Source organism: Naegleria gruberi (assembly GCF_000004985.1).
Source record: "Naegleria gruberi genomic scaffold NAEGRscaffold_56, whole genome shotgun sequence".
Classification (NCBI taxonomy): domain Eukaryota; phylum Heterolobosea; class Eutetramitea; order Acrasida; family Naegleriidae; genus Naegleria; species Naegleria gruberi.
The window spans coordinates 161,164-174,091 of NW_003163271.1; the positions used below are offsets into that span (position 1 = coordinate 161,164).

At 35.3% G+C, this 12,928-nt stretch overlaps 5 protein-coding genes across 5 annotated transcripts; 4 read left to right on the plus strand and 1 right to left on the minus strand.

Moving 5' to 3' along the window:
- Window positions 1-109: 109 nt before the first annotated feature.
- NAEGRDRAFT_72832 (uncharacterized protein) lies at window positions 110-3,941 on the plus strand (the record flags this gene model as incomplete). Its single annotated transcript, XM_002672047.1, has 4 exons — window positions 110-1,537; window positions 1,654-2,630; window positions 3,075-3,218; window positions 3,341-3,941. The coding sequence occupies 4 exons, from the start codon at window positions 110-112 to the stop codon at window positions 3,939-3,941; spliced, it is 3,150 nt and encodes a 1,049-aa protein (XP_002672093.1).
- Window positions 3,942-4,540: 599 nt separating this feature from the next.
- Window positions 4,541-6,476, plus strand: NAEGRDRAFT_81313 (uncharacterized protein). The gene has a single exon (XM_002672048.1). It carries the CDS (start codon window positions 4,931-4,933, stop codon window positions 6,452-6,454), a length of 1,524 nt encoding a protein of 507 aa, XP_002672094.1. The 5' UTR covers window positions 4,541-4,930; the 3' UTR covers window positions 6,455-6,476.
- A 16-nt stretch (window positions 6,477-6,492) lies between these two features.
- NAEGRDRAFT_52464 (uncharacterized protein) lies at window positions 6,493-7,542 on the minus strand (the record flags this gene model as incomplete). The annotated part of the gene is made up of 1 exon (XM_002672101.1): window positions 6,493-7,542. One exon carries the CDS (start codon window positions 7,540-7,542, stop codon window positions 6,493-6,495), a length of 1,050 nt encoding a protein of 349 aa, XP_002672147.1.
- Window positions 7,543-8,311: 769 nt separating this feature from the next.
- Window positions 8,312-9,715, plus strand: NAEGRDRAFT_72834 (uncharacterized protein; the record flags this gene model as incomplete). Its single annotated transcript, XM_002672049.1, has 1 exon — window positions 8,312-9,715. The coding sequence occupies one exon, from the start codon at window positions 8,312-8,314 to the stop codon at window positions 9,713-9,715; it is 1,404 nt and encodes a 467-aa protein (XP_002672095.1).
- Window positions 9,716-9,791: 76 nt separating this feature from the next.
- On the plus strand, window positions 9,792-12,902 carry NAEGRDRAFT_81314 (uncharacterized protein). Its single transcript, XM_002672050.1, has one exon. The coding sequence runs from the start codon at window positions 9,875-9,877 to the stop codon at window positions 12,872-12,874; it is 3,000 nt and encodes a 999-aa protein (XP_002672096.1). The 5' UTR covers window positions 9,792-9,874; the 3' UTR covers window positions 12,875-12,902.
- Window positions 12,903-12,928: the final 26 nt, after the last annotated feature.

Below are 12,928 nucleotides of genomic sequence, written 5' to 3' on the forward strand. Positions count from 1 at the left end.
CAATAATACAGTTAATTGGGTGTGGCAATATTTCATCAACACTACCTTGGTGCATTCCTGTGATTCTCTTGTGAGAGTAGATTGAGAAAGTCTCACACAACAATTAATGATGAACAACAATAACAAGGAAGGAGTTTCAACCTCTTCCTCACCGACTCACCAACCAACAACTACACCACCTCCTCCTCATAAAACCTTTTCAATGCCTCATATACCCTCCCTCTCCCTTCAGAAACTCTCCAATTCATCTTCATCAATATCCACTCAAGATGCTCCACCATCAACAACAACATCTTCATCCTCTTCCTCTCGAGGTCAAACCACACCAAGAACACTCTTTGAAAGTTTTAAGAGGAAACTTTCACGAGGTTTTCTAAGTCCACGTTCTTCCTCTCCTCCAACAACAAACAATCATAATAATAATTCGTCATCATCAACATCAGCATCTCTATCATCATCTTCAAATAGTTTTGAACAACAAGCACAGACGAAACGAGCCACTTCATTCATGGTCGTGGAGGATGATCCAACTCTATTGAGTGTTCAACAACATACGACAACTGCCAACACCATGACAGATTATACACTCTCTCCACCTACTTCACCTCTTAATGGCATGCCAAATCATCACCACCAGAATCATCATAATCTTGGAGTTACGAGTCCAACCACTACAACAACGTCTTCCTTGTCGCCCTCTTCTCGAACAAGCTCATTCTCCTCAGTTTATTCTCTATATAATGGTTCGTCTTTGAATATGGGAAACTATTCGAATGGTGCCAATAATAACAATAGCAACCATACAACAATAATTACTCAGCAGAATTCATTCACGACTACTACTCCAACAACACCATCCTCTCCAGGAACTAATAGCTCATCTTCTTCACTTTCTGGAAGTAATAAGAAGGCAAAGAAGAGAGGATCCTTTCTTTCAATGATTACGAATGTAAAGGCTACAAGTGGTGGAAGTGTTGGAGGAGGTAGCTCACAACAGCCCAAATCTCAACCTCCCATTGATTCATTATTTGATGAGACGAGAGCTGAATTGGAAGCTTCACCTAGAGTTGCAAATTCAAAGAAAAAGAAATCACTTTCGAATAGTTTTTCGAATTATGAAGAGGATTTATCAATCAAAACCAATAATTTGTTCAATAGGAGTAGAAACAGATCCAAGTCAGCTTCCAATCAATTGGATGTACCAAAAATTTCTTTATTCAATACAATTTCATCCAGTCCAAGTGCCAGTAATTCCCTTCTCACACCAAATGGTTCAGTTTTGAGTGATAATGGGTCACCATTTTCTGGACTCAATCCAGAATCACCCAAATCTGCAACCTCACCACGAGTTTCATTTCAAAGATTGACTTTGGGAAGCGGAATTGACGATGCTCCTGAATATCTAGATACAACTGATGATGAATTTAGACAATTAATGGATTCAGAAAATGGAAGAGAAATTTTCTTTGCATTCATCCAGAAACATTCTCATTCTGAACAAATTGAATTTCTACAAGAAACCATTCGTCTCTATCAGGTAAGTTTCATCGATATTTGAGTGATATTAATATCTATCTATTCGAATGATTTATTTTCTTGAAATTTATTGAATATGTTAATTGAACTATTTAATTTTTATGCAAATATATATAGGATAATGCCTCCGTTCTTCCAAAATGTACATCACCAAGCTCCAATGCTCATATCCATGAAAATACACCATTCTCTGTCTCATTGCCTGATAATGGAGACAATCAATTGGGTAGATGTTTATCTCCTCCTTCAAGTAGCAGTTTTATTGGTAGCTCATCATTGTACGATTCTACTTTTGAAAGTCAATCATCAGTGCCTCATTTCTCCTCTTCCATCTCCTCGATTGGTACTCTCAAAAAGGTGATTTCCAAGAACAAACTCTCCAAACAATCGTCCACTATTGAGGATAAGTCCCTCATTTCAACCTCTGAAATTTTAATGAGATACAAACAACAAAAATTGCAAACAATTCAACAATCAATCATTTCACAACCATCCCAACAACCTCATGTATTTTTCGGATTTAATTTGTATCATATTGACAATCTTGTAAATAAGTTCATTCTCGAACATTCACCCAAAGAATTGAATTTGAGCAAGAGACAACGACAAAAAGTTTTGGATCTTTTCGAAAAGCTAAAGAATGAAAAACTAGAATTTTTAAATAGAGAAGTTTATGTAGAAGGTGCAGGAGTTAAAAAAATTCCCTATACATTATATACTGACATTCTAGTGACCGAGGAAGAATTTGTTGAAATTTTTAGAGAGATTATCAGTGTTATTAATTTACAATTGAAATTGGAATGTTTCAGAGAATTTAGACGATCTAAAGAATATCTAGATGTAATCTTGTGCAATATGGGAGATGTCATTGGTGTGGCCAGTGTAGTTGGTAGCATGAGTCAGGATAAATTAGAAGCTCTGGTCTCTCCTCGAAGACACATTCTTAATCGTCTAGGAAAATCACGTCGATTATCAGAAGCAGATCTAGGAAAATCTGAATTCTCTCCCTATCCATTCGGCGAACGTGGTCAATCCAATATCAAAACTCCTAGAACCATGATGAGAAATATGAAAAATCCTCTAGAGCTCTTCCAGTTATTTGCCAACATTCATCCTCACCACAGATAACAACAGCACAACTTCTTTATCATGTGAGCAAGTTTTCTCCAATAAACAGAATAGCTTTCATTTACATCATTAAGACCACAAAGCCGTTTCACAAATCATCTGTTAAAAAAAATGTCGGCAAATAAACTAACACGAAATCCTCTCAGCTGTGCAATGGTGTTGATAATTTGCATCCACATGCTCAGTCAGGTAATGATGATGGTAGAATGTGGACAAACCACCATTAAATATGCCTCCTTTAATATTCAAGTATTCGGACAAACAAAACTTCAAAAAACCGATGTTGTGGATGTTCTGATGAGAATTGTTTCACAATATGATTTGATATTTGTGATGGAGGTGAGAGATAGTTCCAATACCACCATTCAAAGTTTTACATCACAATTAAATAATTATGTGAAAAATTATAGATATGATTTTCAATTGAGTGAAAGATTGGGAAGAACATCGAGTAAGGAACAATATGCATTCTTATATAATCCAGAGAAGGTGAAATTTGTCAAGACATTGCAATATATTGATACAAATGATTGGTTTGAGAGACCACCTTATACGTAAGTGTATTGATTTTGGACTTGTGTGTTTATTGAGTCGACGAATGTGGTCTGTTATATCAATATTAATAATTTGGAAATGATTCAATTTATTTGAAATTGGAATGAAATTTAATATATAGATTTGTGTTCCAATCAGCAGTTGTTTCAAACTCTCCTCAATTTGCAATTACAGGATGCCATATTAAGCCAGAAGCTGCTGTTGATGAAATGTCTAAATTGGTCAATGTTACTGATTCATATTCGAGTGAAACATTTTATCCTAATGTTATTCTTTCAGGCGATTTCAATGCAGGTTGCTCATATGTTTCCAATTCTCAATGGTCACAAGTAGCTCTCAGAACTGACACCAGATTTTCATGGCTCATATCAGATCAAGCGGATACAACTGTTGCTGTTTCCTCATGTCCATATGATCGTTTTGTTATTTTCCAAAATGCTGCCAAGAGAAATATTACTACTGGAGACGGTTTTGAATATTCCAATGTTGGCATTTTCAGATTTGATAGTGAGTATGGTTTTAACACAACCTATGCCGCCACTGTAAGTGATCACTATCCAATTTACATGTCGATCAATGTGAAAACTCCAACTCCTACCACTAGCTCATCAGTAATTATTCCAAAGAATAGTACTATTGTTCTTTCTCAAGCCAATTCGCAACTTTCTGCGTACATTGGATATTTGATCATGTTCATTTGTCTTTGTTTTGTTCAAATGTAATTAAATTCAAATGATATTCGTTAACTAGGGAAAAACTGTGGAAAAATATTTTGTAACACCTTATAACTTCACATGTTCCATGGTATTCTATGGTATTCAATGTTGAAATCAAACTGAAATTCTTAATTTGTTGGTCTTTTCAATTGGAATTTGAACTTCCTTAAATTCTAGAACCTTAAGCAACTTGGATTTCAAAAACGTTCAAACTCGATTTAGAATTCAATCCAACAATGACTATGAAAAAATTGCCTCTTGAACAAAATTCCATCAAACACCAAACCTTTATAAATAAAAACAACTACAATTCAACAACCTTAACGTACCGATTGTTGACAAAGTTTCTCTCTAATTTGCTTTCAATTACCGTTGAAATACGTTCGATTTTAGAATGGTATTGTCGACTTTTTAATGTATAGCGGACAATACATCAATTTTGGTGTTTTATACAAAAGTGATGAGATACAAGTGCACAAAGAATCTTCAAGCCTATTGTTAGCGTCGCCGTTTTGCCTGAGGTCTGCTGATTTTTTGCGCTTCACTCATAAATTCAAGTCTGCTCTTCGTCATGATGGAAACCAAGTATAAAAAATTAATAAACGTTCCTCACGGTTCTGTAGGATCGATTACCTTGCTTTAAACTTCCTCACTCTAGGTGTGTGTTGTTGAGCTCAACGCTGCATTTGTTGTTTGTTTGGTTGCTGAAATTTCTCTCCTTTTTTTGCTCTTTGTAAGGCTGCATTATACAATTCCCATATATCATTCACATCTCTCTCTAGTAATTATTACTACTATTCAATTACACGAAACAACATCATATTTAATACGATAACATACACAATATTCAATCATCAACAACAACACAATTGAAACAACAATTCATTACCCATTTTTCTAAAATCAAGTCATTACTCATCAACTAGGATTTTGCATAATATTATCACAAAATATCTTAGACCACACAATTAATTGAAAAAATCATCAACATTGAAATGTCTTCCTCACTTACTATTGAAGTTGTAGAAGAAGGTACATCCGATTTGGATTTTCTAACAATGACACCATCAAATTTTGATTTTACAAGTGACAGTTTACCTTCCTTCTCCAATTGTATTGATTTTTGTCCCAATCCATCCCTTTTACCACCAATTATCAACACTTTCCGTCAAGAAACTACTGACAATCCTCCCACCAATGCAGCTTATTTCCCCAATCTTTCCTCCGAATTACTTACAAAACAGCAACCAAAGCGTAGAGTTACCAACAACCAAAGTTTTGATAGAAGAACAATTGACTTGCATCCTACAAAAAATCTATCCTCACTTTCTCACAAAAAATCCGAATCCATTGGAGTTTCAAATTCCGTTCCTCAATTTTCCCCTCCGACAGAAGGTGTGAATTCTGTAAAGATCCCAACAAGTGGTACCACAACTCAACCACAACGTTCAAAGCTTAGAAGACTTAGAAAGCCAATGAACAATACCAAAAAGTCATCAAGTCCTACCTCACTTCCAGCTCAGACTTCAAATCTTTCTATCGATACCAATACTGGTTTTGATTATTCACAAAGATTGAAGACTCCTAGTAGCTCTAGTGTGAATAGTGAAACTTATCCATTATTCCCTGAAAACTCTAACACTTCTCAAGTTGACCAATCCATTGACGAAGATGATGTCTTCTTGAAGGAGGAAGAAATCACTGAATATTGTAGTGATAGAGTTAACTATTCTGCTAGTGCTTTTGACTCTTATCAACTTGAAGATATGGATTCTCAAGATATGTTTGATAGTTTCACACCAATTATCTTGCATTCTGAAGATCCATTCATGGATGATGAAGAAGTCACCAATGCCTTCTTGTATTCACAACCTCAACATAATATGGATACTTTGAATGGTATTGTTATTCCATCTCCTCTATTGATGACTCAACCAAACAATCCCTCTTCCTTATTGCCTCACTACATTCCACCAATCCAAGATAAGAGCATTGCTGACAAGTCTAAAAAATCCCTTAGAAGACCTTCTAAAAACAAATCATCTCAAAAACCAATTTTACCTTCCAATTTGAGAAATGAAGTTTTTCCTTCCTTGATTAGGGTTGAATCAAAAGAGACAGTACAATCTACTGCCTCCGATTTAAGTGAAAGTTCTTCACAAACTTCTATTCCATCTAGAAGCAAATCTCAAGCTATCCACCACTCAAATAGTGGTGTTTCAAATGTTCAAACCCACTCAAAACCTAAGCAACCAGACAATCCTAACAAACAAATTACCTTTTGTGACAGTGGATATGAATTGCCAGCAACCAAAAAATCAACACCTACTCCTCAAATTCAGTTCGTTTCAAACACCCCAAAGGCTCCACAAGGTATTTCCAAACCATGTAAGATGTCTACATCTAGTGGTTGGAAGTTCCACAACTTTGACAGAGAGAAGCAACCAATTAGAGATTCTAGTGGTTTGACCTATCACTTTTATCAACCAAAGTCAAAAATTGCTGCTACAACTCAATAAAGCATTTTTGAAAGTTAATTTATTTTTCATTTCACACTCTACCTTACAATCACATCTGGATCGACATGAGGTTTTTTTCTCGTTTTGGCAAAACTGGAAATCTCCACAAGACCATTGTATGGTTTCTTAGTATTTCCATGGAAGAAGGGCTTTTTGGCTGTTGGTGTATGAGTTGTTGGATTGTATCGTTTTGAATAGGAATGAGGAGAAATGTTTTGAACACCATGCACTTTTGAAAATATGAAACCACTGAGAGCTGTACATGATATTGTGGGTGTAGTATTGGGTTTACCTTGAGGCATGTGATGGTAATGTTCTCGTTCAAGTGTTGTGTTTAAAATTGCACTGTTAATCGTCCTTTGATGATTGTCATGAGCTAGTGAAAGGGTATTATTATGTTTGTCAAAGACAATATCTTTCTTTTGATGAATGTTGGGTAATCTTGTTTGGGGGTGATGTATTGGAGATGACAAAACTTGTGAGTTGGCAACAGAACTCACAATGCTATTATTTACAGATCTAATGTTGGCCTTTTCAATTTCTAGAGAATTATTCAATGTCTCTAAATTATTTCTATCATTTCGAATATCCATGGATTGGAGATGGGCCTCATATTTGGGTGGCCTTATTTGACTTGATTTGTTGCTCGAGTTTAAAGGTGTGGGTGATACAGACCTGTAATGCTGATCGAATGCTTCCTTATTTTCGATTTGATAAAAACTCATTGAAGGCATTACAATATCATAGGTAATCTTCTTAACAGATGGATCCTGCTGACTCTGAACAATATTCGAAATGGCTTCCCTTTTAGAAGGAGAAAACACATTTCCAGTATTGATTCTGACTACTTGAGAGCTTGACACTGAACTATCACCAGGAAAGTAAGAAGAAGACGTATCGAGGGAATTTCTGGGAGAGTCTTGATTATTTCCATATTGTTGCTGTTGTTGTTGTTGAATTAGAGCTCTTCTTGATATTGTCTCTTTCTGAGGAGGAGCAATATCGATAGAAGAACCCTCAAGACTTAAACTTCCTCTCTTCTTTTCAACTACAACAGGGGCATGGAATTGAACATCTTCTAGAACCATTCCTCCATTATTTGTCAGTGAAGTATTGAAGGTAATTCTGGCTTCATCCACTGGGTGATGTTTTTTCTTATTAGGAGGTTGATTAAGGATTGTTGTCCACTCATATTTGAAAAGATGATAAACTCAAAGCGCTTCCATCACACAATACATAAAGAATGTTCTTGCTGATAGTGAGGCACTTTTTTGCTGCTGCTTTTTAAAGCTGTTATTCTTGACTTGTATGGATGTTGATGTTGGTTCAACAATGTCTCTTGGGCTATTAATATGTTCAATAGTAATATTACTTCTTCTTGATGATTCTCCTCTTCTAATAGGGAATGCAATGGGAGAATAAGGCTCTGACCTTCAGCGGAATGCTTTTTCAAAGAAGTAATAAGAGACTCACAGAGAGTGTTTTAATAAATGTGCTCCTTCTTCTAAGAGTTTGTGTCTCAATGAAATGGACCTCTCCTCTTTTTTTATTTAGATAAAATCGAATGCACACAACAGTGGAGATAAATAAGCTACAACAGTTGAGTGGTGCTTATAATAACGAACCACAATGCAATGGAATGCAGCTGCTTTTATGTTCGCCTATTGAGAACTACATGTAAATTGGGTTGAGTATTTTTAAATGGACAATTTAGAGGTATATTATTGGGATGAACTGTTTACTATTTAAGAGGTCTTTAACACTTTTATTGTAATAACTATTAAATACATAAATATATTTATTTCCAAATTTTCATTGTAAAAAACAAAAATCTTCTTCAAAACACAAGAAAAAAAAATGGTCGAACACACACTCCAATTTCCACAATCCATACAGGATCTTGTCGAGGTTAGCCATCTTCAATTTGTAAATTTTGATCGGAGGGTAGTTTCTACGAGGAGTATGGATGCAGTGGTGATCAATGATGATCATTTTGGTGATGAACCCGATGATTATCACTATTTATTGTCTTCTCACTATGATGGAACTATTTGTTGTTTTAAAATTGGTGGAGCAACCAAGGGTACTAAATTACACTCCTCCTTCTTGTTTCAATTTAAAACAAGTGAGGAGGAAGATGTTGGAGTGTTGTACTTTGATGTGGATAGATCGAGTGGTGCTGTCTATAGTGCTAATACGGATGGAACTGTTCGTGTTCATTATCCTTTCAAATCGGTACAACAATTGATCAAGTCAAATATTGTTGATTGCTCTGATGATATTGCTAGTAATTCGGGAAGTAATTTCTTGTATGATTTAAAATCGAGAGAGGAGAGAGCAGTTTATATGGATTTTTTGGGATCAGATCAGGCAGAGTATTGGAAACTTTGTGATTCGAATAGCTTACAGCAAATGGATGAAACTGATGATTCGGAGAGTGTGGAAAAGACCAGTTTTAAAAAGTTTTTAGCTTCAAAGAAAGTACTTGTTGACAAGAGCAATTTAATGCATGTGAATAATAGAATAATTGGAAGACACAATGATGCTGTAAATCATGTTTTCTATATTGAAGAAATTGGATGTGTTGCGAGTGCATCGTGGGATGGTTTTCTTAAATATTGGGATATTAATGATGATAGTTGTCAACCACTGCTACAATTGGATTTGAAAGGAACAGTTCATGCAATGGATGTACATTTTCCTCTTCTTATCATTACTACAGCACCAAGAAATATTATCCTCTTTGACTTGACAATGCCTCATATACCTGTCAAGATTTGGAAAAGTAATCTGAAATGTGAAACTCAAAAACATTGTCTCAAATTCTTTTCTGACAGATTTGGGTTTATTATATCAACAATTGAGGGAAGAGCTGCCATTCACCATATGGACAGCAAGAATGTGTCCAGTAATTTCATTTTCAAATGTCACAGAACTGCCAACGATGTGTTTGCACCAAATTCAATAGATTTTAACCCTTTGCATGGCACATTTTCTACAACTGGAGCTGATAAGAAGGCATACTTTTGGGATAAGGATTCCAAGCAAAAAATCTACACCACTCCTAACACAGCAAGAGAGGTAGGTGTTGGAAAGTTCAGTCAAGATGGTTCATTATTTGCCTACGTTGTTCAATATGATTATTCTAAAGGAAAATATGGCCTTGACAGTACTTCTACTGCTGAGAAGGTCGCCATTCATCTTCACAAAATGCTACCGGCAGAAATTGAAAATAGAGGTAAGTTTTTAACTTCATTCTAAATATTCATTAACTCAAATCCAGTTGGTCCATTTTACCAAGACCACAACACGTTTAGAAATTTCATGTTGTAGAAGTTTACCCAATTTGGAAAATATACGAAACTGGTGCTAATCTTTTACTGGTGAATCAATTAGCATAATCAATCATCACTAGAAAAAATGTCTTCAGGAGGATCTGGTTTCATAGAACAATTGGAGTCAAATCCCTTTTTCAAGAATGGTGGTGTTTTTGTAACAATTGCTATAAACGTTATTTTACTGGTAATTGTTATGAGCATCTATGTTTGCTGCATTCGATACTGCACAATATTCAATGTGAGAAAGAAGAAGAGACTCATAGCCAAATGTTTGAAACGAGAGGATGAATTATTTGTGGAACAACAGTCACACACAAGAGATTCTGAAAACAATCACAACAATCAAGAAGACGAGATTCGTGAAGAATCAAACAGTGAAAGAGAACATCATGAATCAAACAAGGGAAAATCTCTTTCCAAAACAGTTGACCAACATGTAGAAGATGACTCTTCCTTTTTCGAAGTTAAAGATTTGAGAGCAAAATATTTAAGCAATCATTGCCTCTCTGATTGGTATTTGAGAAGTGTCTTTTTCTGGAGAATTACAAAGAGTTTGATTCAGGCACCTTTTCTAATCATCTATAGAACTCTATTTAATGGAAGAAACAAGTCATGGTTCGGTGCAGCCATCAAGGAGGAAAAGAGAGTGATTAGAAATTATGGAAGAGATGTTCTGACATATATCAAATTCCATCAGCTTTTATGGTGGGTCTTTACCATTATGTTAGTATTATTCAGTGCCCTGCTGTATCCAATTCACATAACCAATCAGGGAAATTTGGATCCAGCACAGAAGGAGAAATTTTCCAAGAATGTTACTGGACTAAAGGTTGGATCATCAGATCAATTTCTTGTCGTTTCTTCAATTAATACAGTGATTGGTAGACCTGATATATTGATTCTACATGTAATTCTATCAGTCATTACGGTTGCTCTCGTTCTTGCAATGCTTCTTCTCTTCACAAGGGATAAATCATTGAGAGATTATGATTACTGTGGTTGTGATCAAGAGGGAATCTATGGATCCTTCTCTCCTTACTTGCCTCATTACTTTGGAGCAGAATTTGCCTTGAAAACTCAAAACATGTCCCTTGGAACGCCTCACGAAAATCTCAATTACAAATCCCTATCTCCATTCACATTGGAAATTCACAACATTCCCAAGCATTATACAAATAAGGCGCTTTTTCACCAATTGATGAAGAAGATATTCAGTCACAATGCAACTGATTTGAATGCTCCAACAAATCCACATATTCTCTCATCCTATCATGTTATTAATTTCGCAAAGAGAGAAAAGCTGCAACAGAAATTTGAAACTCAATTGGATAATCTTGAAGGTTACAATTGGCAACTTGAAACAAAGAATACGAGACCCAAGAAGAAGTGTTTCTTTCAGAAGCAAGATGATGGCGATTCCAAGAGAAAACTAATTCAGAGCAAAGATGCAATCGTCTTTACAAAAGAGAAAATTAGAAACTTGAATACAGAAATTGAAGATTTAGAGGAAGAATTAACACTTTCCAGTAATTATCCAAACAGAATTAGTAGTTCCATTCAGGGAAGTGGCATTGGTTATGTGGTCTTCTCTTCTAGAAGTTCAATCGTTTATGCTCTCAAGAAGTTTACAAAATTGGGAACATTCAAAGTTTACAAAATGAAGGAAACTGATGATAATGGACAAGAGATTGAAAAATTGTTCACTCCTGCAGAAAGAAACCAACTTCCAATAGATGCCAAAGTAACATGCATTAGAATGAGGGCCACTAATACCAATTATGAGCAAAGAGATTGCTTCTGGACTACTCTCTATACAATGTATCAACATTCATGGATCAAGCCAGTTATTTTGAAAATTACAATCTTTATCGTTATTCTGATCATATTTGTATTTTTCACAACACCCGTAGTTATTGTTTCATCCATTGATACCTTTTTTGCAATTCCACCAGTTACAGAGACTATTAAGAAGATTGTTGAAGTTGGTGGTCCAATGATGTCTGTTATATTCCAGTATATTCCCTCATTATTGTTGGTGGCAAGCTCTGCTTTGATTCCAGTATTCATTTACCAGTTGACCAAACTTGAGGATATGAAAACATTCAGTGAGTTTAGTAGAACTATTCTCAGAAGAATAACAATATTCCTCTGGCTCAACGTGTTCATTCTACCAACTCTAGTTTTAACAACTTTGGATGGCATAACAAACTTTTTCACAAATCCAGACAGTTTGGCAAATGTCTTTAAGAATTTATTCATGTCTGACAATGGCTCTCTGTTCATCAACTTTATATTGAATAAGACACTATATGGGCTGGCATTTACTTTAATGCCTCTCTTATCATTGATTCTCTATTCGGTTTTCACATTGTGTACCAGCAGTGTCAGTAAGAAACTCAGAATAAGCAGAAGTATGAAACCAAAAGACAAATTGAAATGGGCCGAAGGAGATTCATTCTCTCTCGAGTATTCCTATGCCTATTCGATCCTTATTATGGCTATTGTTTTCACCTTTAGTTTATTTTCACCATTTATCTTACTGGTGACCTTTATTTATTTCACTCTGAGGTATTATGTTGAGAGATTCACCATTGGAAGAATTTATTCACATAGACTCCTTCAGCATCATCACAAGAAGAAGAGGCATCTCATCACAAGTCAGGGATACTATCTCAGTGACAGTGCAGACCAAACTATTTCTCCTGCAGTTGTGAGACATAGTTTTGGATGCTTGTTTGGATTCAAAACAGATTACGTTGCTCACAGAAGATCCATGCTCTTGATTTCCAAATTGTGTATTGTTGCCCTTATTATGTTTACAGTGTATTGCATGCTATTCTTTGCATTCAAAACTCCTGAAAGTCAATACTTTATTTTCCATGTTACTATTGAGGCAATTTTAACCTTATTCCTTCTTATTGTGTTCTTTGCTATCGAAATTAAAATGACAAGAGACATTAGAACATTGAACAAGCAACCTTTAATAGTTAATGAGGAAAGTGCTAGCAAGAAAACCTTGTATGAACCAAGCAATTATTGGAATTACAAGAAAATGTTCAATGACACTGTAACCAACTTATAATAAATTTATCTTAAATCTACAATTTTTGAAAATTCATCATTATCTGCTTTTGTC

Bases quoted from the DNA above. Each gene is read 5' to 3' on its own strand.
- NAEGRDRAFT_81313 (XM_002672048.1), top strand. From the start codon at position 4,931: ATGTCTTCCTCACTTACTATTGAAGTTGTAGAAGAAGGTACATCCGAT.
- NAEGRDRAFT_81314 (XM_002672050.1), top strand. From the start codon at position 9,875: ATGTCTTCAGGAGGATCTGGTTTCATAGAACAATTGGAGTCAAATCCC.